General features: G+C 43.2%; 1 protein-coding gene across 1 annotated transcript in view; it reads left to right on the top strand.

Annotated features, from left to right (window-relative positions):
* The window catches only part of IGF2BP3 (insulin like growth factor 2 mRNA binding protein 3), a 1,020,294-nt gene that overhangs the window by 120,495 nt on the left and 872,782 nt on the right, over positions 1–27,017 (top strand). The window contains exon 2 of the mRNA XM_078663554.1: positions 5,479–5,539. Within this exon, the coding sequence (XP_078519680.1) occupies positions 5,479–5,539 (61 nt within the window). The remainder of the gene's footprint in view (positions 1–5,478; positions 5,540–27,017) is intronic.

The following is a 27,017-nucleotide window of genomic DNA, read 5'->3' as shown; positions in this document are numbered from 1 at the left end:
TCGTGCAAATCTATTCAGCCGTTCGGGCTAAAAGTGAGGCTAACCACCCTATGGAAAAATCAATGTTAAAAACACGTTTTGGGACCCCCCTTTTTTCTCGGCCCCCCCTTGACGAAACCCCCCCAAATTTTCAGGGGCTGCTCAGAAACAAAATGTGCCATTTTCCTGAAAATTTCAGCCAATTCCGTCCACAAACGCCAAAGTTATTAGACATAGAATTTTCAAAAAACCCATAGGGAAAAAATCCTAACTATATATACCTACTGGCGACCGCCAGTAGGTAATATATATATATATATATATATATATATATATATATATATATATATATATATATATATATATATATATATATATATATATATATATATATATATATATATATATATATATATATATATATATATATATATATATATATATATATATATATATATATATATATATATATATATATATATATATATATATATATATATATATATATATATATATATATATATATATATATATATATATATATATATATATATATATATATATATATATATATATATATACACACACATATTACTGTTGCCTTTTCCCTTGCCTATGTATCTCTTCCTTACTGCTCAGCCAGAATGAGTGTTGGTGTGCTTGGAGATTTCTGGAATGTTGGATGATTGATAATGTCGTGGAATGTATGGGTGCCTGGTGAGGTTGGGAATGTCAGTTGGAGTGTGCAGGCCAGGTGGGGCGAGGTTTTGTCCTTTGTACTAATAAGAAATCTATTGACACTACGAGGGATTTCGGATTGTGAGACGTTATACTCACAGTATATCCTTTTTTGAGTTGTGAATAGCAGTAGCTTTATTATCTGTAGAGGTCCTGATGAAAGCACCTGGCTTAATCTCTAGCCTTTAAGTGCTGAAACATGTTGACCATTTCTGTTGAGGACAGCTATTTGTCAAAACTGGTCCCTGAGTTGTGTTTTTAACCCTTGATCATGACTGACACTAATAAAGTTTTCAGTCTGTTCACGCATCAATTTTATATACTCCTTCTTGCACTCCACTATTTGCACTGCACTTATAAAAAAGATTTTTTGGTTCCCACACATTCAAAACTTGCTCATCTCGGTAACTTTATCATTGACACTCGATAGCTCTGATTCTGATAGAGCTGGATTGTCATTTACACAAAAAGGATACCCAAATGATGAAGCTGATCACCAGGTGTGGTGAATGATGGGAATCCACACACATAAATGTTTGTTATTTTGCCACATTACAATTTTGAGTCTTGTTAGTTATCTTCTTGTGTTCTCTTATTGCATAGACGCTGGTATATATTTTGTATTTACATGTATGTATGTATGTAGTATACTTGTAAAGCGCACAGCTGCCCCAGCAACGGGGCGTCCCGGCGCTGTATAACTCTGGGGAACCTGTCCTGGCTTTTCCTGTGGGATGGTCCCTTGCTGGGAGTCCCCAAGGTGGAGCCAGGCATCCCGGGAATTGGTGGGGCCGTTGTGGAGATTAGGCAAGCTAATGCCCAGAGTTGCCGAGTGGAACCCCTGATTAGAGTAAGCACCGAAGCGAGAATTATCGAGTCCGCTGACCAAGGTCCACGACCCTGCCGCGTCGGGAATTGAACCCTGGTCCCAGGCTGACTTCTGCTCTGAGGCCTGCCGCCTCTAACCAGTGAGCCACACTACTCCAAATGTCAGTTTGGGGCTACATATCCCAGTTAGTCTTTAAACTTTGGCCTCTGACCCTACCTTACTTTTCCCTGTGTGTGTTATTTCATCTTCCAGCCACAAGCTCCATTTAGACACTGCTGTCCTGATCACCCTGCCGCGTCGCACTCTGGCGTGTGAAAAGAGAGCAGTTCTTGTTTTGCCTATAAGGAGATCAGTGCCTGCTATGTTGTTTGGTGACATGGCGATAGAGCAGCGCAGTACAGGCCATTAAACCCGTGGTTGCTTGATAGTACCCTGAGCGACACATGACAAGAGAAAGTTGGCGGAGTCACTTTTTATTTTTTATAGGTAACTGGTGCTAATTCTCCGTTGAGGGACGTCTGGATTTTTCTTGTGTGCAGTTTTGTGGAGGTCTCAGTGTATACCGGGGAGTTTGAACCTATACGAGCTTGAAAGGATGACTGGTTTTGTGTGGGCAGCACTGTCTGTCACTAGAAGAGACGCCGTGGCAGCTTGTTGTCTACGGAGCGCCATTTTTGAAGGTCCTGGCCGTGTCTTTTACCGCGACTCAGGACATCTTTATTTTGGGAATTTACTTGTACTTTATCCGTAGTTCCCTTTTTGACAGTTGTACTACTCACACGCATTCATATGGTGCCACGAGCACACAACTATTCGCGCGCACTTACCATTATTCAGCTATTGCGCGAAGCCTCCTTTCCGTTCTTTGACGTCTCTCCTCATGAAAATTGGCTGTTGAAAACGTTTTGGTGCACCGTGAGGCCGGGAGCCATCCGGCGCGGTGTCGTCAGTACGTGCAGCCATTTTAGGTTTAGCATTTCAGGTTCACTTGATTTTGCAAACCACGCCGCTTCGAGCTCAACGTAGTGAGGAATTGTTTGTCATTCCTTAACAGCGTTGATACGAGAGGAACTGTTATTGGAGGCCGATCTAAATGGAAATGATCTAATCTTCTTCAAACTCAAAACGAGTAGGAGTATCTACCTTTCTGGCATAAACAAGCTCTAGCCAGATCAACTTTCTTCGGATGATAGTTCACTCACATATGTACGGTCAGCATCTTAAATGAGATGTCGCCCCAACGATTGGACGACGGTGACTACGTTTATTGTTTTAATTTCTTATCTTACAGATGTTGTGACCTACTCGTGCATATCAACTGTATATAACTGGGTGTTTTTACAATACTGTTATGGGGGCATGTTGCAGTTTTGTGAAATGAAATTGGTTCTATTTATCAGCATATTGAATCTACATGGAATGAGAGGAGGGGAGTGTGTAATATCCCTGTTCGTATACATAGTATGGTATTGGTTTCCTCTAGGGGTTGTGATGTTACTCGTCATTCTTTGGTTTTATCTATCTGCATGGAATAGAGGAGGTGTGTGTGTGTGTAGTGTAGTATCCCTTATCACTCTGGTCACTCTAGTGTGCGTTGTTGTGTTTTGACTTCGGTAGTAACCCATCGAGTTTAGTTTTCCTGTAACCTTTAGTTTACCAATCACATTTTTGTGGGTATTGATTCACATTAGTGTGTCACCTGTGAGTGGAAAGTTTCCCTCACTGTTTTGGTTTGCGTTAAGAGAAGACACCTTCTTATGAAGCTTCTTTGTTTGTACCCTCACTGTTTGGATTGTGTGGGTGAAAGGTTTTTCCTGTTTGGACTGCGTAGAAGACACCTTCTTACGAAGCTTCTCAGTGTGTACCCTCACTGTATGGATTGTGTGGGTGAAAGGTTTTCCCTGCTTGGACTGTGTTGGAGAAGACCTCTTATTATGAAGCTTCTCTGTGTTTAACTTGATCTAAGTTTTACGAGGCTTCTCTGGTTTTACTTTTGAAATGTTTGACTTGAATTTTGGTATTGTCTAAGCCTGATGCTTTTTCATAAAACTTTCATTTTTGATTCTAGATGTGTGAATTCGTTTGCATAATGAATTGTCATGCATTTCATTTATTAGATATGTTCCTTGATTCATTTGCTCAATATCTTTTCATGCATCTTTTATATTTGAATGTATTTTCTAATTTGATTGCCTTGTGTACTTTCAATTGCTTTTATTGTGTTTTGGTTTCCTTAGGAATGGTGATGTGTTATGATCTACTGTTGCCTTTCCCCTTGCTTATGTATCTCTTCCTTACTGCTCAACCAGAATGAGTGTTGGTGTGCTTGGAGATGTCTGGAATGTTGGATGATTGATGATGTCGTGAAATGCAAGGGTGCCTGGTGAGGTTAGGAATGTCAGTTGGAGTGTGCAGGCTGAGCAGGAGAGGCTGCTCCTGGTGGGGCATCACCTGGACTTTACATCTTCCCGTAACTTTCTGATGCTGTTAACTTATCAATAAATCTACAATATATATCTATACATCACTTGGCTACAGAAGATCTTTTATTCACAACAACATACACATACACACAGTTGCTCAGGTACACGTTTACTTTAATATCAGTTAAAATATGTATTTTGTCATGCCGAAATAGCAATTTAAAATTTTACACCCAGAATGCAAAGGCAGGCCTTAGGGGTTTTAACCAGATACTTACGTGGATGGCAGAATCATTGCTGCTGGCTCACTAGCAGCATTTAATTTAAAGGCCCTGGATACATGTAGTACCAGTTCACTAGGGACTTGCTGGGTCCAAGCCAATTCTACCATGTCTTAGGGAGAGAGCAAAAGCACTTTAGTACCGGTTAGCAATGGTAAAGTGTGCCAGCAATCACAGGAGGATTGAGGATAAAATGTTGTGGAATTCACTCCAAGAATATCAGGTCCAACAGTATTAGACGGTCTGTTTCTCAACACGTTATAAATGTCCGATCGATTGTCACTCATTCAAAAATACCATTACAAGAAGCAGGTTGATTGTTCCCATATTGATGCTACAGAGTCTACATAACATTTATTCTTTTGAAACATTTGTGACAGGGTGTCTGTTGGCTAACAGTTACTCTCACTTAAACAAGTGATTATCATGTTTGTGGCCCTTCACAGAAAAATGAGCTCACCACACCATCTTTTACATGATACAAAGATGTGTCCATCTTAGTTTGACACATTTTTCTTTATTTTGAGAACTATAGAACGGCCCCCTTGTTGAAATCCAAAGTAGATCAAACTGTACAGGCATTTCTCATCCCACACTTTGGTAATACCTTTTTCACTGCTCCTTAGCAAAAAGCAGTAAGTAGCACAAATACTACTGTTAGGAGATTTGTAACATAATTACTTAGGAAAAGCTTCATTGTGGAACAATAAATGTAAAAGTTAATTATCCCATACAATTCTCTTAAAGCCTTTAGCTTCTGAGATTCTAACATTAGCTAGCATATAATTTTGAAGTCCCAAAGCTCCTCTACTTAAATGACTATTATTGCTTTGGACCCCTGCTGCATTTTGTAAGAGCTTCAGTGATTTGTTAAATGAAAATGCCTGACCTACAGTTATGAATAATTGTGATAGTTTTGCTCCCAGCTTTTGACTAAAGCTTTATTTAGTTGTATATCTCTATCGATCTCTATCTCTCCCTCTTATGTGTGTGTTAGTGTATATAGATGTGTGTGCTTTACAGATACAATTTCCAGGCTTCCCATTGGTTGAGAAACTGTTGGTTACGGATTTGAAGCGATTTCCTGGTAGAATGGAAAATCATTCACAATTTTGGTTTCTTATTTTGGTTTCTTTATGGTTATTCAAAGCACTGCTTTTTGTGCAATTACAGTAGCCAGCTATGAAATAGTTATAATTTTAGGTCCACAATTGTTTTGTTGTTACAGGTAAAGTTGAACTCCAAGGCAAAGTTATTGAAGTAGAACATTCGGTCCCGAAAAGGCAAAGGTAAATGCATAACTTACATTTTTTGTACTACTTTGTTCAGGGATTGTGTTCCACCGTTCTTCTTATTCTGGATGACTTATGCTGTAGATCTGCTTTGAAACAAATAACACATGACCACTGTGTTGTGTAATGAGCAGTGTTAGGTCAGTGGTGGACTGCATATAATCTCATTTTGCAGCAGTTTTGGCTTTACTGGACCCGGGCCTATACTGGAATTCGGCTCACTCGTGAAACCAATCAGTTTGCACTGCAATGTTTTTTTGTTGTCCAATTTCTTCTATTTTTGCTGGAGTTCTATTTTTCCAGCAAAATAAGTGAAACTTCGCTGAAGGGTTAAATATTTTTCTTGTGTAGAAACCGTAAAATGTGAAACTGGAGTATTTTTTTTTTCACTCTTGAAAAATGTCATACAGTATTTTGTTTCTCCCACTTTACAAAATCTATGCATGAAATATGTAGATTCCATAACCTCAATTTTCCATTCCCATTGGATAGTAAAAACAATTCATATTTAAATCTGGGGCATTATTTGTTAAGCCGCAAAGGTTGGTATTGTATTACCTGTTGTGTTTATACTTTTCCTTAATCCCATAGTTTGGATTATAAAAATAAGTAAATACGTGACTGTGAAGGAGTGATTTAATAAAAATGTATAATTCTTCGCTTTATCATGATTTTTATACTGTTTTCCTTTGAATTTTGCTAGTACACAAAATAAGGTTACCTGTTTGCTCACCATTCTGATATGCTACTTCTGTTGAATATGAGGAGTGATCTTGTGTAGCACACTAATCCCTGCGAGGTTATCCAGGCTCTTGGGCAAGGTGTTTTAGGTGTGTTGTCTCAAAGTACTTATACCAGGAACCAGGTCTTCAGCTTTTTGCAGAACTCAACAAATGATGAGGCAGCCCATTCCAGGTCTTGGGTGCGATTTAGAAGAGTGAGTGACCTCCAGTTTTGCTTCTGTGGATGTGGGCCGAGTGTGTGTCTGTGGGGCGGGGGCAGTTGGTTTCCATCCAGTCTGCTGCCATGGAGTTGGTGAATTTAGTTCTGATGGTATTTGTCTTGTCCGCCATTGAAAGAATGAGTTTGATGTCCTTGGCATAGGAGATAATGGCGATGTCTTCTGATCAGATGATGTTGGTGAGCGGCGTCAAATATATGTTGAAAATGGTTGGGCTGAGGGATGATCTCTGTGGGACACTGCATATCAATTTCTTGGTCTCTGATGTGAAGGGGGCAGGTTTACCCTTTGGTATCTTCTGTGAGGAAGAAAATTATCCCTTTGATAGCGGATCATTGTATGCTAATCTTGTGGAGTCTTCTGATGAGGGTGTTGTGGGAGACAGTATTGAATGCTGTGGAGAGGTTGAGTACGATGAGGGCTGCTGGTTCTCGGTCCAGGATGTTTTGAATGTCAGTGTGTGGAAAGCTCACATCTACTCTCTGAATACTTCCACTCTTGTCTACTTAAATCCAAAGGAGTAGAGGTAGTCGGAGGTAAAACAGAGCAGTTTATTCAAGCTTAAGCGGGTGTAAAACCAACAAGGAAAAACCTGTTCTGTGAAGGTAATGAACAACCCAAAACAATTCTATTTATACTATATTTCAAACCAGTCTGCGTGCAGATTCCACTCCCCTCCCCTAATCCATTGGAAATTTCCTTCCAGTCATATATGCAAAAAGAATAGCTAACCACACTACATTTTTAAGGTAAGTATGCAAGAGAGAATCACAGACCTTGACTAATCGCAAATTGAATGGAAAAAGAAATATGGCTTTACATTTCAGAGAAGCACAAACGATTAACAAGGTGTAATTATTCTAGCAACCATTCAGTACTTTTCTAAGGGCATGGAGAGCAAAAGAATGCACAATGTCAGCATGTACATGGAAAATTCCTCAGAAAATGTTGTACAAAGACAGGTAGATTATTGCAATAGGTCTCGCATTAGGAAAGTTTGAGCTATTGGTATTGTAAATGACAAATATTTTATTTGTGTTGTTTTTGAAAATAGCGAAATTAATAACTTTGTCATTTACAATGCCAATAGTTTTAACTTTCGCAAACGTGACACCTATAGCATTTGTAATGCAATGTGTTGTATTTACCGGACTTAGATGGATTAATATTACAAATAACAATTGCTTTTATTTTTTTTTAATAATTAATACTTAATTAAAACTTATTGTAATTTTATAATGGCAATAGCTTAAACGTTTGTAAATAACTTTTGGGAAGATTATGCTCAGTGTATTTTATTATGATGAAAATCCAAGAACAGAAGTGAAATATTAACATCTTTTTGTGACATTTGTAATATAGCTTGAAACATTGAGAGAACATATTAGAACCAGTTGTTGAATGGTTGCACAGTGATGCTGTGGCATTCAGTGGTGCTGAGTGATGCTGTGGCATTCAGTGGTGCTGAGTGATGCTGTGGCATTCAGTGATGCTGTGGCATTCAGTGATGCTGTGGCGTTGTGGGGTGCTGTGGCGTTGTGGGGTGCTGTGGCGTTGTGGGGTGCTGTGGCGTTGTGGGGTGCTGTGGCGTTGTGGGGTGCTGTGGCGTTGTGGGGCTGAATGACCAGCACTGAATACTGTCTGCACAATGATATTGGATATTTACATCTGAAGAAGTGACCCATGCAGGAATAGTTGCTGCATTCTTCTCGCGTTGTACATTCTCTGTTGGTCTAATAAAATACATTTCTGTCTCTATATTGTAATTGGTAGCGTGCGCCTGATTACATGCATGTAATATGACCAATTCTACTAGCCAGGTTAAATCCCACATGCAGTTAATGGAGAGCCTGCAGTTAATGGACATGTTATAGCACCAATGACTTGGGGTGGGTGTCTTTTATTACAAGGAGGAGTTAAGCAGAGGAAATGACGAGACACTTGAGTTCAAGCATGACACGCTCTGACACAAAGTAAACACTCCGGAGCTGGTAACTTCACCACAGAAATAAAGTGTTGCCAACAATGCGTTGTCCACTGAGGTGAATAAAGAACAACTAAACTCAAAATTATCATAAAAACAACTGACCGCAAGAGTGGAAAGACTTCGGTCATGATTCCGTGGGGATAGGAGGCGGATGTCTGCTATGTCTCAGGATCTTGGAATGGGCGCCGATGTGCTGGCTCCATCGTGAGAAACATTACCTCACAGAGAGCGGCGATTAGTATGGAGTCAAAAAATTTCATAAAAGTGAGTGTGTGCATTCCGGTGCACAAATGCGTGAGGTGTATGTCCGCTATCAGGCAAAGAAACGGTGTTCATTGAGATAAGTAAATAAGAAACCCGAGGGAGGAATGTTGGGGTAATTAAAGCTGGCCGAGCGCGCTTGGGAAGCTTCACGCTTGAATGCCTTCCCCACGCTTGAATGCCTGAAGTCGGGAGGGAACTAGGGAAGCTTCAGATGCCTGGCTCGGGGAGCAAATGGGAGCGAGGCTGATGGGTTTGTGCACGCGCGTCTCACACGAGTGCACCACATGCATTGGGAGGAATCCGCTTGTTCAAGAGTGTTGTTTCCCCTACAATAGTTCAGAGCTATAAATAGCTCGACCTAAAACACAAGCAGCCTCCATCTGAGGGTGGGCTGCAAGAGCACAGTCTGCTTCATTTTGAAATAAAAATTAAACTGATACAAACGCGATAACAGAAACCATAGCAGCAGTGGAGTTACTCTGTTAAAAAAAAAAAAAAAAAAAAAAACACGCTTTGAGTTTTAACAGTTTCTTTTTATTCACGAAGAATGCATGTGCCACGAGCGCTGGGAAGGGCCTGGGCAACCATGCCAGCATTCACGAGCAGATGGTCCTGTTTATGACCTGCGGAGTGCCGCACTTCAAGAGACTGGTGGGGGGGCGGGGGAGCGAGCGAGCGGGAGGGAACGAGCATATGGGGATGGGGTGTGAGGCCAAGCGCGCGCCTGGCGAAGCGTCACGTTTCAGTAGACAACATGCATTGGGATGAATCCGCTTGTTCCAGAGTGTTTTCTCTACAATAGTTCAGAGCTATAAATAGAGCAAATGGTCCTGTTTATGACCTGCGGAGCGCCGCGCTTCAAGAGCCTGGTGGGGGGGCGGGGGTGCGAGTGGGAGGGAACGATCATATGGGGATGGGGTGTGAGGCCAAGCGCGCGCCTGGCGAAGCGTCACACTTCAGTAGACAACATGCATTTGGAGGAATCCGCTTGTTCAAGAGTGTTGTTTCCCCTACAATAGTCAAGAGCTATAAATAGCTCGACCTAAAAATTTGTGCACTCCTGTTCATATTATATAACCTTTTACTCAAGTGGACATGAAGAGTCTTTCGTGCTGTGGTTCTTTCTGAATCATGATGGTCTGTTGTCTAGAAGATGGTGAAGTTCGAGGTGGATTGGGAGTTGCTTGTTGATGGTCTTTTCAATCACTGGCCGGATAGGAGAGCAGGGAGATGGGCCGGAAGTTGCATGGTTTATTCAGGTCAGCTGTAGGCTTCTTTAGGAGTGCGTTGATTTCTGCAAATTTCCATTCATCTGGGAAAGTGGCGTACGTGATGGAGGTGTTTGTGTGGGTCAGCGTGGTGCTAGTTGGTGCTGTTCCCAGGTTGTAGATATGGTGGTGACATGGGTCAGTTGGAGCCGGTAAGTGAATGGTCAGCATGATTGCTTCTGTGTCGTTTCTGATGAGGGTTGTCCCTTCAGTCAGGTGGCCATTTTGGTTTTGGTGGTGTGGTGGGTAGGTCAGCAATGAGTTCTCGGAGATTGGGGTGGTGTGCGAAATTGATGTAGATGTTTGCAATTTTTCTGTGGAAGAAGTTGGATAGGTCAGTGCATAGTTGTTGGGAAGCAGCAATGTTGTTGACAGTGGCTGAGGGCTACGTGAAATCTTTGACTATCGATCAGCTCTCCTTGTGGCTGTTAGAGCTTCCTTCTATGTGGTCCTCTAGTGCTTTTTAGATCTTGCCTGAGCCAGCGCATGCTCTGCGAGGCTTTTTGTAAGGGCTTCCAACTGGGACCACACGCTTTTTGCCTTTGCTTCTGTCTTTCTGAGAAAGACTATTTACAACAAGGGGTGGTGAGGGACAGAGTCTCTGAATTAAGCAGAATACTCTCACCCAGTCAAGAGATCAGGGCTAGATCCAACACCGTTTTTTAGCTCATTGCACCATCCCAGTTTCAGAACCTGGCTGTATGCAAATTAGTCTGTTCCTGTCCCAGTGCATGATGGGAACAGGGCAAACCAAACTACAAAAGCCAATTCTTACACTGGGAAGGAAACAAGCTTCCGGGGACCGGTTTCTGGCATTACAGCCGTCTTAGGCCCGGCTTGCTTGAATCCTGATGGTGCAATGAGCAAGGGACTCATGTCTGAGTATACCCTTCCACGCTTAGGGTGGACAAAATTATTTTGTCAGCACAAGACAGCACACAATTGGGCGAAGGCGGGTGCATGTCCCACCTTTGCCTGGAATTGTTGCTGCCCACGGCTTGCGGTTATGCGCAGCCTGCCACACCGCGCCATCTGTTTCCAATTATCGAGCCCACGTCTCGCGCACGCGTTAATTGTAAACAGATGGGTGTCTAGCTGGCCGGCATTGGGGCACTGGCCGAGAGTGCTGGTAATAGTGCGTGACTAAGCGTTGCCACTTCTAGCAGGCAAGGGCTGATTTTTACACTGAAACTGATTAGCACTCCAAAACGACTGCTGTTTGGGATAATGGCTAGCTCCATCTCGGACCACTGTGCTACAGGCATTTGTTACCAGGGCGCAAAATGACGCACGTGTATTTCGTCAGCAAGGCTGAAACAGAACCCTAGATTACAAATGTGTTTTTAAACCGAAATCTTTTATTTATAGACTTTAAATTCACAATAAAGGGGACCCATACATCATAGCCAATGCTGCCCTCTAGTGGCCATATGCGGTTAAAAGGAAATCAAATGCAAGACTAAGAGCATATATATTTAAAAAAAACATTTTAAATCTCAAATTATTACACAGAGGGATTATAACTGTCTGTTTTAAAATATGCCCAATCGGTATTGCAACGTCAGATTTTCTAACATTTTTCCACTTTCGCAAGACTTTTTCTGCAGTTGATTTCACCAGTCATGTGGGAAAAGCTGTTGGAAAAGCTTGGAAGTCAGCAATTTCTGCTCATGAACGGAATATACTGAGTGACATATAGTGCAGCTTCTATACTAGCAAGTCTGTGTGTGCTATTTTTAATGTCTATGTATGTGAATCTGATTTGATGGACGGATGAATGAATGCAATTGAGTGCAGAGATGGATGGATGGATGGATGAGTGACTGTATGCTGGGAGAGACCAACTTTCAGTTAAAAACCAGATCTATTGGCTCAGCCAGTGTCCGTTTTGGAACAGGTGCCATGTTGTCGATAATGGGTCTGGTAAGAACACTCACTGATACAGAAGTTGTGAGAGCTGCTTTGAACAAGCATTGGCATAGCCAATAGGTCTCGCTTGTGGGACCTTATAAGTATTTAGTTTTGCAGCACAATATCCTTGGTGCAACAAGGATATTGTGCTGCAAAACTAAATACTTATAAGGTCCCACAAGCGAGACCTATTGGCAATGCCAATGCTTGTTTTATCTACTGATCGAAGTGCTGTTCAAAGCTACAAAGCCTTGTATGAGGTCATAGGCCAGGGCCAGGCTCATTAGGGCGCCTTTGCTTATGTAAAGCGATTTGACACTCCTGAGCCATGACGCACTACATCAGTACTTACAAAATACAAATAAAAAATAGCACATGCAAGGTGTCTCGAGCATGAGGGCAACACTTGCACACGTCCGGCAATAGCTTCTTAATATTAGGTTACACATATAATTTAGTCCACACTCATTCTTGGAGTTGTTTTTAAATGTATTGGAATTCATTTGACTTTTGTTTTGCATCTGTATTATCTCCTCTGTCTGACGTTCCGATTGTTTTAACCATAAGGTCATTTTAATCATGTCCTGTGAGGCACACACAGAACTTTCAGATTGTGTAATGCATTGTGCTTAAAATACACAAAAGCCAAGCTCCATTTGGGATGTGTTTCTCATTTAATGGACTGCAGATGTTTTGCTAGCAGTGTCGGACTGTGACTACTTACAAATATAGTGTTAGTGAGTGAGAATTACAGCTTCACACACATGATTAATTGAATAAACACAGCCATTTTCCCCACAAGGTTGTAATCACGGGTAGAAATCACTCACATGATCAGAGCGGTCAGCGCTCCAACAAAGACTAAGCAGGAGAATGTGAAGTGCCAGGGATATCTAAAGGGATAAAAAAAAAGGTGCCTCTTTTATTGCATAGATTAGCTTTGAAACAACAGAATTCGGAAATCGGAACCGTGGTTGTCTGAAGGGTAAGGAATGCTGGTGTTCATTTTGTTTCTTTGATGTAGGACGGGCCAGCTTGTGTGTGGAGAAGGGGGCAGAGGGCAGACAGGGAAGAATTATCTGCCGAGCTGGGAGCTCACATTTCAACACTCTGCTGTGGTGGTGAAACAGAACATGAATCGCGATGTCCGTGAAGCAAGCGCCGTGCTGAGAAAACAAAAGCCACAAATTTTGTTTACACATCGAAACACATACTGCTAGTTGTGAAATGGAAATGTGGTTAAAACCTTGAAGCACAGCATCCTGAAGCGGGCGCCATGCGGATACACGAGCCGAGGCAAACAAAAAAATAAATAATAAGGGTAAAACATGTGTGACTGTCAGCATTAAGGTTGAGGTCACCCAGAATAACGAGAGGAGATTACGGTAAAATTTGTATTAAGAGGGAATCAACATCAATAAAGATGCAGTAAGGCAACATGAAACTCTAAGAACAAGCACAGCATGTGCTGGAGTGGAGTTCAAAGCAGCGAAAGAAATGTCAACAAATGCGTGCGCCGGGAAAGGAAGGCAGAGAAGGGGAGGGGGGAGGAGAAATGCCACACGGCGGGCAGGGGAGCGGCGAAAATGACTAATTAGGGGAGGAGAAGCCGAGAAGCCGCAGAGCGCACGCTGGGCGAAGCCCTTTGATGTGCTGTGCGGCAAATGCAATAGGGAGGGAGGGAGGCTGATGCGCGTTCGTGTTTGATCACGTGGTTCACGTGAACTTCATGAAAACGCCAGCAAAAAGCTGGTGGTTTCATGAGGATTTTGGCTACTTGAATTCTCGCTCCGCTCGATGCGGTGGCGCGCATCGATAGGTCGCGAGACCTAAAAATGACGTGTTTGACTGCTGTCCCAGAGGCTGTTCAAAGGTCTGTGAAAGGAGTGTGATGTAGTATTGGCCGAGTGTACGACTGACACCGCAGCATTTCAGGCGAGAAAAGCTGCACGTGCACATCCCATGTTTACCAGATTTCTAATTTCAGATTTAAATGTACAAATTAAGGAATATTCTTGCAAAACTCTGCTTACAGTATATGTATACCGACGTCCTTAGGCAACTGAAGAGGCTGCGTGCACTTTTACATCTCTGCTAAATTTTAAGGCGTCTATGCTACTGAATCAGCAGGTTCTAGAATAAGCATGGTACAAATTGAAAGTCACCAACAGGAAAGTTTGCTTTAACTTCAAGTGTGTACCAAAAGGTGTCCATACTTGGAGTTCGCATGCACTTCTAAACGTCTGTCCGAGATAAAGGGAACCGAGGTGCTGAATCTGCACATCACAGGGTTTTACTGAGAGGCGAACCCTGCATTCCTCTGCATCATCGGCAGGTGGACTGGCAAACATCTGCCCCATCTGATCACCAGCGGGCCGGCTGCGCTGAATTGTACTCAATGCAAGTTTGGAATTCTTGTAGATGCGGAGTGTTGTCGTTTTGGCATACTCCTCGCATATCGGATCAAAAAGCACTTTTGGAAGTTCTTCAAATGTCGACTTCTGGTTTTCTGAACCAAGCAGCATTCATTATTCAGCTCCAGTCTAATGCAAGAAGACTTACTTTCGCACTAATGACTGATCAGGTATACAATCGCAATTAGAGTTTGTCAGAATTACTTATGGTTTTCTATCTCGGGAAAGCGCATCGGAGATGGGCTCGAAGGCACTTCACCACATCCAGCAAGCGCACATTTAATGAAGATGGGTGCACCACTTTGTGGCAGCGGTTAGACAATACAGGCCAAACCAGCACGGTTCTTTCAATACAATATCTAAGGGGGCAATGTTTACAGTTCCATCCTTCTACCTCATGCACACTGCACATGAAGCAAAGCATCATTGATGCTCTGCCTTATTAACCGATGTGGGCAAGATGTTCCGTGAATCGGTGGTGGAAAAGCAAATAATTATTTTTCCAGAATGAAATTTGTTTTAAAAAGTTTAAATTATCTGCAGTGTTGTCAAAACCCAAGTGCAGCCAAATTGTCTGAAGACGTTTATGAACATATATTTGCATTGCAATAGGTCTTGCAATTGCGAGGTTTTGAGCTATTGGCATTGTAATAACAATGCCTTTTATTTTGGTGTTTAGAAACCTGCAATAATAAAGTATTGTTATTTACAATACCATTAGGTCAAAGTTTCTAAAATGCGAGACCAATTGCATTGCAAATGCTTGTTTTTCTTGGTGTCTGGAATTTGCTGCTGACAGTGAGTGCAACCTTGTAGGTAGCTCAGACGGTGTCGTGGCTGGCTTTCCATTTCCTTTCTAGCTATTTACATTGTTGTTTGGTGCCTTGGAGGTATTCTGTGTAACAGCTAGTTTGCTTGTTAGATTTGCAATGCTCGTTTGTTTGATGGTGCAAGGGAGTTCGCAATTCTGTTGATAACCTTGTCAAGGTTGTCTGTGGGGCTAGGTTGATCACTGCTGAGGGCGGTGAGCTAGTGTGCTTCTTTGAATTTGCCCCATCTGCGTCCTTGGAGTGCTGAACCTGGTAGGGGTCTCATGCTGGACTAAATAGATATTTCTCTTGGTTACTGCCACACTTATTCATTGGCACTTCAGTTATTTTGCGTCCCAGGACAGATTTAGATTTGTTAAATGCGCATATTATCCTCCATTTGTAGAATCGACACAATGCAGTTGGTGTAAATATTGTGTATGTTAGCATTGTGTTTATATATTCAAACTGACAGGCGTGCGTGTACATATTTGTGTTTGGCTTAAAATGCCATATGCTTAAAAAGCATTCAGCGATTTGAGTTGTTTCATTGAGAAATAGAAGATGAACATATTGGCATGGTTTTGTTAACAGATTTTGATGTCATGCACTTAATTTATCTGTGTGGCAAGCATTCATCCACCCTTGGTGGTTTTAGGGAGTTTTCCCCTCATGTGATATTTATGAGCACTAACCAGGTTTCCTTAACGACTCATTGAGGAACCCTAATGTATAAATTGTTAGTATATTTTATCTAACAAACCGGGAGATGTAGTGTTGTGTGATCATATGCAGTAGGACCTACTTTTCTACTTGTATCCGCTTGATTCATCACTGTAGGCTTAGCGACTGTGAAGGGTTAGATACAGGTAAAGGCTGCCCATAGTAGGGAATTGGATAAGTAACACGTTTATTATCTGTAACTTGTTTTTCTCTGAATAGTTATACACAACTTGAACACCCAGGTGCAGTAGGGGGTTACCCATCCATGTTAAATTGACTTGTTAATATGAACTCTGCTACCCAGTAAGTGAATGTTCTATGGTCAATGTTGTACGTAACTCAAGCTTGCTGCACCTCAGGGGGTTGTATGTGTGATGGCATTAATGGCGCTTTATCATAGTTTGGGCTATTAGGTACTTGCTTTTAAACCTCTAAAGCAATACTAGAGTAATGTGTACAAAAGTAGCTTGGATGGTGTCATTGGTGTACTCCATGATGGTATTTGAAATATCATTATTGATGCCATAAATTGTGATAGAACATGTACTGGGTGTATTGTGTGAGGTTAATAGCAGTGCATGGGGGCGTAAGTTATAGTTAGTCCTGTTAACATAACTGGTGAATTTCTGTGTTTTTTTTCCTTTCGTTTGCACAGCATGACCTGCTGTTGGCCCCTGCGGACAACCCCTCGCAGTAAAGCAACCCCACGCGGAAGGCCTTAAGCAGTGTGGTAGTTGCCTGCAGGGCTACGTCCAACCACACGTAAGCACTAACCCCCTCCCTCCCCATAACGGAGGAGTTATTGGAAACCCAAGCCAGTATTCTCCCTGTGAACCCGATCCCTCATGGTGAAAAAATATATTTGGGAAACGCTGACCTAACTATAATTACCCTGTGGTGACTGCCACTGGTTAGTTAATATAAATAAATATATCCCCATGTTACTAATTTTTCTCTTAATCTCCCTTCGCTACTACTCAGCCTAAAATTAGTTTTGCCTCTCATTACCCACCCCTGAAGACTAAAATGAGCCTTGCCTCCTTACCTCTACCCACCCCCATTTTTATTTTTTTATTTTTTGTTTACGTAAGGATGTTATTTAATAGCAAAAAATACTTAGCTGTGTAGTAAAGGTTTGTACAAATACTTACTGGAAAGGCATTGCATTGTAAAGAGTTAGTTGTAAAAGCTTTTCCCCCTAACAAAGCAGCAATGTCCCTAGCATGTACATCATTGCGTCATCTGTATGTGTGAAGCCTTCATTTTCGAAGTAGTACCTTGCATTCTAAGTTGGGTCTGCTGTTCCACACTAGGTGGATTTATTACAGTTGATTTTAAATCCTGACGCACTATAAGGTCTCCAATTCCTCTTGGAGAGATGGACACGTTCAGGTTTTTTAAAAAGTACATGAATTTTGGCAAAGAATGTGATTTTGCTCTTTCTCCTTGCAGTGTTCATTCCATACAATGCTTAGTTATTGTTGATCCTATGAATGACTGTCTCCATGGCAAGAGAAAATAAGCGGGAATAAGGGACATCCTCTGTCGTTCTCTCCTTGTGAGTTGGATGCGTTGGGATTGTTTAATGGTTGTTTTTTCCCCCCGTTAGTCTCACATAATTAATTGGCTGCAATCAAAGAAGACATTGGGCCAATAGACGCCTTTTTATAAGACTTGCTTTTTTAAATTCATTTAAATTGCCAACTTACACTATTGACAGTTTTCTCCACATTAGGCGAGAGAAGAGCATTCAAGATTTTATTTCTAGTGGCCAGGTTGGTGAGGTTCTCCACTAGCCTTGTTTTCCTAGGTGTTCCACTCCAAGTCGGACACTGATTGAAAGGGAGATATCTTTGGCCAACTTAAATTAAGCCTACTAACCAGGTTCTCTGAAGATTTTTTATATCTTTGAGCATTATGGGTCAGTAAGAAATAATGTTGTTGGAAATTGGGTTACTGGTTGAGGGGGGTCAGCTTGCCACAAAATACAATTTTCAAGCCCTTTCAGTAAGCTCAGGCAGAGGCTTTGTGATTTGCAAGTGTGGTAGGTGACTGGGCACTCCCCCTCCCCCCCTAATTAATTTGTAGATGGCCCATCCTGCCAACACTTATTCCCCCATTGTTTCACTGTCTGGAAGCAATACACAAAGACCAGCAGTCAGCTTCAACTAGTCATGTGATTCAGGATACAGGCACCCAAAGGTTGGTAAACTAAAATGCCAACTATCTAAAAGTGCAATTTTCTGAATTTTGACTTTAATATTAAAGAAGGTTTTAAATTGCAATTCTTTAGACCCCAAACTCTACATTCCTACTTGCTCCCAATTTAAAGTTGGCTCTCGTTAAATATAATATGGTAACTAAATGTTATCCTGCGGGAGAGGTAGGCTTTGCAGTAGTGAACAATGAATGATGTCCAATTGTTTTTAAAATACGTTGTACCCAACAGGCTTTTCAGGGTGTACCTTAGAAGGCTGCATATGTATTAACAAGCATTTACAATGCAACGGTCTCGGCATTGCAAAAGTTAGAGCTATTAGCATTGTACATGAACGCGAGTTTAAAGTCTTGACATTGTAAATGACAAGGTCTTTTATTTATGTTTTAAAAACCAAAACATAAATAAGTCATTGTCATTTACAATGCCAATAGCTCAAAGTCGCGTAAATGCAAGACCTATTACATTGCAAATGCTTGTTTTCAAATGTTGGCAACTACGAATTTAATTAACTGTCGTGGACCATTGCACTCTTGCAGTGTCAGCCATTATGTCAGTTGTGGTTAATCGGTGCTAAAGTGTACATGCGGCGGATTCGGCTCAACTGCCTGAGGGTGGGCAAGTTAGATGTAATATGCAACTAGTCCAGCACAGAATGTTTTGGAAAAGAAGCACATAGGGCCGAAAACGGAAAGAGACAGGTAGTGTAACCGAGGAAAGAAAAAACTAGACTATACAGGGTATGAAAGGATAGAGAATGGGAGACAGACAATGTGTGAGTAAAGTGAAAGGTAAGTACAAGAGAAATGGGCGAACGAGCAAGAACCAGAAGAGGGATGTGGTCGGTCTTGTTCACGCATCGAAATCTTACATCCACTTGTGCCTGTGGTATTTCTAGAGACCCCTCTGACTTAGTCTTGCCAACCCTGCTTAATTTGAGCCAGTGGTTTCTGGTGCTCCACGCAGCACTTAATTGTCAGCACTGGTGCTTGTCAGTCTGCCACATGGCGGCGCTGTCTGGCCAATTTAGAGATGACCACAACAACAGTACATAACTAATTCAATATATATCAAAAATTACTTGCCGACCAAGCCATTCTTATAGGTTTGGCAGCCTGAAATAGTCCAGATTGACACACTTGTAAGGGGTTTGATGTTAGTAGTTGTGGTGTTAAAAGCATTGGCAATGCTGGCAGGGGCAATCTGTATGGCAAACTACAGTAGCCTCCTGACGAGTGCCCTTTCACTTAATTTTTTACAAATAAAGCACTGCCCTAAACCCGGCCCTCCTCCCCCACCCTCTTTTGCTCGTGCTCCAGTGTGTTTGTTTGCCCTCTAGTCAATAAAGAAATAAACATGCTTCACCACAGAGAGGCAGTTAAATAATTTAGGCAGAGGATAAAGTTGATCAATAAAAGTGCAGCAGCTTGTGCCCCGGGATGAGCTCTGGATTGGAAGAAGTGGAGCAGGCGCAAGCTCAGCTCTGACAGAAAGCAGGTAAATGAAGGCAAACATATGCGGCACCTGCCTCCGTAACTCACGTCCCACAGCGCCTCGGCACCTCTCCCTAGCACGGCGAAACACGCAGCTGCTTTATTAGAACTCATGAGGGCTCCATTCACGCAATGGTCCTCATCAGGTGGGCGGCCCGTTATGTGTGCGTGCCCGGATTTACCATTATTCATAGTACCCATGATTCCATTCTGTTCAAGGCTCGGACTCTTTAGCCTCATAATACACCACAGGCTGTATAATCAGCAGCTCTTCTAAACAAGCGAACACCACTGAATACCTACCACTCCTGTCAGCCGCTTTACAAACTCTGCGGAATCCAGACCGGGTTTTCCTAGTGGGCTTCTTCGTTGGGAAGCAGCGCTGCATTTCTTACATTACACGCATTCGCATGGACTACTATAAACAAGCACCTGCCCGCCATGCTGCCCGCCCGAGGAACCTGCCTGCCAGCCCGAGAAGAGCTACCGGGAGGCGTCCAAGGCGGGTGAGTAATGGCACTGCTGTGCGATAAACAGAAAAGGGGCACGGCAGTGCAGTGCCGTGTGCTTAAACGCCGTTTCTGTTCCCTGTGTGCCACTGTCTCACCCCGCATTTAAAACAAGTGTAGAAGAGATGCACGTAGTTGTACTTTAATAAGGGACATGTTAGAAATAGACGACAGGGGCACAAACTGCGCACATAAAAAAACGAACCATCACAAACCAAATTAAATACGTAAATACACTGTGCGCACAAAAAAGAAACCTGAGTAAGTAAAATAAAGACATGAATCAATACAGCAAACATATACACAATCCAGCAAAGGTGTGTTTGATACGGAGACATGGACATGAGAGCAACGCGTGCGCAGTAACATCGCAGCGTCGGATTCCGACGGCGCCTCGCGCGTTTCTCATCTCCTGTCAGCCGCGCGCCTCTCTGCAGACTCCCCTGCATTCCACAGAGGCGCGCGTCGCGATCCGGTATGCAATGCCATGCTTTAGAGACAAGACCTGGCCGCGCGCACAACGTTATCCTATGGGAAAACGCTGCGCGCGGCCAGGTCTTGTCTCACTTCGTCGTCTTCAAACTGCTGAGACGCCGACTATAGTTCTCTGGCGAGAACGCGCTTTCAGCGAGTTTCTAGCCGAGACCTAAAAAGGAAGGTTTAGGCAAGGCGAAAGGTTTTTTGCTAGGTTGAAATGACAGATTAAAACTGCGCACTGACTGCAATGGAAGTCCGGATACATGTTTATAGGGCTACATAAGTGGGTGGTTCAATAAGTGCTGCAGGCACGGTAGTGACATTAAATTTACCGGCCCTGGGTACATGTAGTAACACTTTACTAGGGACTTACAAGTAAGTTAAATGTGCCAGTTGAGTGTAATCCAATTTCATGATGTTTAAAGGAGATCGCACAAGCACTTTAGCTAGCGGTGGGAACGTGCACCTCTCTAATTTGATTAAACAGGTTAGCAAAGGTCTTGGCGATCTTGCAATACTTTATAAAATGACATTTGTACATGGAGCACTGAGGGTAAACTAAAAAAACTAGAAGGAAACTAAGTCCTCTTTGGAACTACTGGGTGCATTTCTCTGTCCATATTGCATCGCTAACGTTAATCTTTCCTGCATGCGTTGTAAGTCTACTGTTCTTTCCATGGTTGTAGTTGATTACCATGATCTTGCACATTGTCTCTTTCCCCTATTGCTAAGGCCCAGGAATTTATATGCCTACTCTGGTTTACACATTGTTTTGGCCCCTCGTATGTAATGAGTGTAGGAAATATATGCCTTTTCTACGTGGTCTGTCCCGATTATTGCTGGACCGTATATTTTTGATGTCTTTAGGGCTGTGGGCGCTTCAATCCTGCTAACCAGCAGTAAAGTGCCTATTCTTCCCCCTTTTAGCATGGTTGAATTGACATGCTACCGATTGGTTTATGTAACTTGCTTAGAAGTCTCTAATATAAAGGTACAAAATGTACTCTGTGACTGTAAGATAAAGGCCTCTAGTGGACTGCGGCATCTATTGTGTGTGCCATCTACTACAGTGTCAGTGCAAGCATGGTTTCAGTCTTAGCATTATAGCCTGACTGTAGCAGTAAAATTGCAAAAAGACCTATAAAAATGAACCCCTTTGACAGGTAAAAACCTCCCTATTAAAATATTAACCAATCACACTTCTGTAGGCCGTGCTGCACACAAGGCAGGGTAGGGTGCATGGTATTTAAGTTAGACATGTAGAAATGTAATACTTTAATGCTAGCATCCTTACAATGACTTGCACCCAATAGCTATTTTTCACTGTTGCAGGCCTAGCTGTCCCATCTAGAAAGCCATAGTACAGATTAAAATCCTAATTTATCTCTGGAATGATACTAGCTAAAAAAACAATTAAATGGCAATTCTTAATAATTTGCTCTCAAACGTTTCCCACCCAGGGACTAGCTTTTGAATTGATGTGGAATAGGTGTGAAATGCCTACCAGAACCTACACAATAGGACACTCTGCTACAGGTTGACCTGAAAAGTTAGATCTGATCTGCTGGGTTTACAAGTAACACTTAGGGCACACTTGAAAAGGAGGAAACAGGATGCCAAGAAAGCTTTTGTCTATCCTCTGTTTGGTTGCTGGAAAACCCTACATTTGCCTTCCCAACGTTATGTCTCTGAATCAGCCAGTGTATCCCCATTAAATCCAAACTGTAATTGGTGTTCTCTGTGGGAGGGCACTAAGATTACCATCATACTTTCCACTCCGACCCCAGCCCTCAGACCCCAATTCCAGTGAATGCTCAAAGTTGGTAGGGTCTGAGAACTTTTACCCCATCGGTTACTGGGTGTCCATGAGTCATTCCCACCCACTAGCTAGTGACTGGCCTAAATGTGGCACGTCCAATCACACACTTCAGAACACTGCTGGACCTGAGGGAGAGCAGAAGAGGACTGTGTTCTGCTGACTGTAATCTGAGAGGAACTCTGAAGGGCTGGGGTTGCTTTCTTGTATCAAGGACAAATAAATGGATTCCAAGGGTCATTAGACCAACTGCCCTGTTCAAGCTGCAGAGATACAGCAAGCTTCAAGAAGCCCTTCCTAGAAGTACTCTGCTGACCAGTGGCAAATGGACTTAGACGGGACCCTGCTGTTGGCTGACAAACACACCATGAGTTTGTGTGCCTCCCCTGAGGCCTGAGAGGCTCTAGAAGTGCGTTATCCTTGGTAAACTGTTCAAAAAATATGCCCCCTTGCCACTCATCTCACACCGCCCCTTCAGCTCGCTCTCCAAATCAGGACGCTGATACATCATTCTTAAAAGCTGATAAGAATGTCAGACGACTGTAAACCAGAATTAATCACTAACCCTTGTCCAAGCCAGCATCCACTTATGTAACCTACACATCTTTTACCACCCCCAGGCACTAACCTTTCCCTGACTACCTCATGGAAGTCATCACGGCTAAGAACTCCCCAAACACCAAGGACATTTTCCTCGGCGACTTCAACCTGAACTGGAATGACCTTAAGGATCCCCATGTCAACGCCATTAAAGACCTCTTGGCCGATCTAGCCCTGACCCAAGCTTGCCCTCTCCCAACCCACTCGAAAGGAGCCACTCTAGACTGGATCATCTCTAAGGAGAGTACCGTCAAGCTCACATCGATTGACCCCTGCGACTGGTCTGACCACCATGCCATTGCCTTTCTGCTACCTAGCACACGCAAGACAAGGACACCACAACTGGTACTCCCAAAACGCTGGGTCAGACACCAAAAACCTAGACATCAACAAACTTGAGATCTGCTGCAAATCCGACCTATTCTCTCTTCCTCCCCCCCCCCCCCCTCTCTACCCCACATCACCTTGGTCAGTGATCTCAATGATCACTACTCTGCCACAATGTCGAGCATCTTGGATGACCTAGTCCCTCTTAAACTAAAAAGAACTCAAGTCAGAGATAGAAACCCATGGTTCACTGGTTCCCTCAACAACGAGAGAAGATCCCTCCGGCAATATGAAAGAATCTGGAGAGACCACCCCTCGGCAGAACAACTAAAACTTCTTCATCAGGCCAGAAATTACCTACAACAAGAACATAGTCAACTCAAAAAAAGAATTCTTCAGAGCGGAATTAGGAAATGCCCAGAACAGACCTCGCAAACTCTTTGAGATGGTCAAACTCCAATCGAATAAACTGTCCTAAACAGCGAAAGGAACCTCCAAGTCGCTCATCTCCTCTGAGGATTTCTCCTCATTTTTCGCAAACAAAATCAAAACCTTAGATACTGAACTCAAGGCAGCCTCCTTCCCCCCTCCGAACTTTGACCTTCCGCCTCCTCCCTCCTTGCCGTCATGGTCCTTACCGAAGAATTTAGCACACTGGTCCGAATTTGCACCCTATGATGAAGTCGCTGTCGCGAAAATCCTTTCCTCCCTGAACCCTAACAACCATTTCAATGACCCGTTCCCTTCAAACTGTCTCGCGACCGTTGCCAAATCCATAATTCCTAGCTGGACTGCAATAATAAACGCCTCCCTACGACAGGGATCAATACAGACCTCGCTGAAAGCAGGCCAAGTCCTACCCATTCTGAAAAATCCATTGCTGGACCCAGCCTCCCAGACAACTTTAGACCAATTTCCAACATTCCGCTCCTGGCTCAAGTGCTGGAAAAGTGTGTACAAATACAGCTAAGTCACCACATCAACAACTTCCATCTACTCGATGACTGCCAATCCAGCTTCCGACCGGGGCACAGCACCGAAACCACCATGCTCCACATCGTAGATGACGCTCTTCAAGCCCTTGACCAAGACAAAACCTGTCTCCTGATCCTCCTTGATCTATCATCGGCCTTCGACATGGTCAACCACGAGACACTACTCAAACGCCTCAAACTAAGGATGGGATTAGATGGCACAGTCCTAGATTGCTTTAGCTCCTACCTCCAAAACCGATCTCGGAGATTCCTAATCAATGGCGAACTGTCCGCCCCCTCCGTGGTCACGGTGGGAGTCCCTCAGGGATCAACATTGTCTCCCACCCTTTTCAGTCTCTATCTGGAACCCCTTGCCGAAGTCCTGCACACTGCTAATATCTCCTTCCATATGTACGCTGATGACACTCAGATCTACATAAAAATCTCATCTCTTGCAGAGATCCTCACCCTGAATGAGGCCATGAAGCTGACCGTCAGATGGCTCTCCTCCAATCAACTCAAACTCAATGCTAAGAAAACTGAGTTCCTCCTATCTCCCCGCCCAAGAGCAACCCTGAGATCTACACATGGATTCACGCTATCACAGCCTTAAACTGTTCCCCGACCATTGTGAATTCGGCCAAATCTCTGGGAATTACCTTGGATTATAACCTAAATATGCGAGACCACATCAACGCAATGGCCAAATCTGCCAGATTCCACCTGAGCTACCTATGAAAATTGAAACCCTGTCTAGACGCTCCTGACCTAAAACTCGCAGTCCAATCATTAGTTATCTCTCGACTGGAATACGGTTGTCCCACCCTCTCTGGCTTACCCAAGTTCTCCCTGGCACCCTTAAAAGCCTGCCTCAACGCAGCTGCCAGACTACTTACAGGCTCAAAAAAATTCGATCACATCACTCCTCACTTGAAAGCGTTGAACTGGCTCCCCTTCGAGACGAGGAATCACCTCTAGCTGGCATGCATCACGCACAAGGCCCTACACTCTAACTCCCCTGCGTATCTCGCACAGAAGCTTGTGTTAGCCGGAGGAAACAGAAACTCACGATCGGCCAATGCCCTCCTACTCCGGCCTGCACGCTTTAGGAAAACAAGAACCTACAATCGGGCTTTGGCCGGGGCTGCACCAAGAATATGGAACTCCCCCCCCTCCTGACATCAGAAAAATCCCCTCCTTAGCACGCTTCAAAAAAGAGGCCAAGTCCTTCCTCATGGGTAAATTCCTAGGCTAAACCCGTTCCCACAGCCTCCTGAGAGACTATTGCCTTATCCTGCGACCTTTTACATTACTCTTGTGATTATCGTAATATTTTGTCCCGTTGTATAGCTTATCCTATCCCTCAATGTACAGTACTGTATGATATCCTGCCCTCCTACGACCCCTTGACTCTGTAAGCTCTCCGATGTACAAATCTCCTGTATTTTGTTTTGACCTGCCTTGACCTTGTATTACTTCTATGAATCTGTAAAGCGCTCTGATACCCTCACGGGTCAAGTTCGCGCTCTATAAAACCTTAAAATAAATAAAGAAAGAAAATAAAGTGATCCAAGTCAGACAACTATGAGGTAACCCTTTTTGACTTTATCTTAATCACCTCACAGCTTTGAAAGCAGCACTTCAGGCTACAGTGAGATTATTCGGACTGCTTCTTTTAACACTTATTCCTCCCCTTTAGAATATACCCCAGGTGCCAGACTTGATCCAGAAGTTTTCACAGCAGTGCTTCTTTTCGTCATTAGGTGATGCTATGCGGTGCCACATTGGTTTCATTCCACCCCAGACGTGACTGGAAGGAGCTGCATATATGCGCCAATCCAGCATGTTGGCGTCTAATTCATCTTTGAAAGCGGATGTGATCTACCCCCTACCTTTTTAATGATTTATTCTAAAATGAATGCCAGTGTGCAATGGAATAGTGTCTCCACTGAAGACTTTTTCAAACCATGCCAAGCCAGTTGGATCAGGATGTCTGTAACAAACCCACCCAAGGTGTGCTTATGATGTAGGGATTGGGGCACAACTCAGTGATTTGAACAGTGTACTTTCATGCACACAAAAGCTATCTGGGACCATGAAGCAAAGCTGTATGTTGTGAACATTGAAAGAAGACTCATACCTCGAACACTCCAGCTGTACTTCGAGGCACTAACCAGTTCTGTTCTGGAGGCTGCTCCTGCGACCAGTCTTTTTTGCTGTCAAAATCACTCAGTAAGTCGAAGTCCAAGTGGAAAATGGCTAAAAAGTCAATGTGGAACCCTACACTATTTTCTAAAGAGAACTTACAAAGGTGTCACTGTGCCAGTTTATTTCACTCCTGTTCTCGGATTGAGTAGCTGAATCTGCAGCTGGTCTTGATGGGCCTCAGGTTCCCAGGACCATTAATGATGCTGCAGCAGGTCGAGGCTTTTAAGGAAGCCATGCTGAGTTAGTGACACTCTTCTGGCTCCTTATAGCACTTCTTTGAGCCCCAAGGATCCATAGTGGCTTCCATTTGGGTTACTGCTGCAGACCCATCTTCAGCACAGTCTGAGGCTCTCAGCCCCTCCTCAGGTTCTGCTCTTACTCAAGTGCCGATTTCTATTCCAACACCCTAACCTCTGCCATTCCTGATGTCACTGTTGCTGGAGCGGGATCCAATTCTGACACCGACTCGAACCTGTTTTGACCCACACTGTTTTGCACAGCCATTCCTTGTCCAGT

Source organism: Lissotriton helveticus, chromosome 10 (assembly GCF_964261635.1).
Source record: "Lissotriton helveticus chromosome 10, aLisHel1.1, whole genome shotgun sequence".
Taxonomy (NCBI): Eukaryota; Metazoa; Chordata; class Amphibia; order Caudata; family Salamandridae; genus Lissotriton; species Lissotriton helveticus.
Note: the sequence above shows the minus strand (reverse complement) of the source record. Positions and strands in the feature narration are given on the sequence as shown.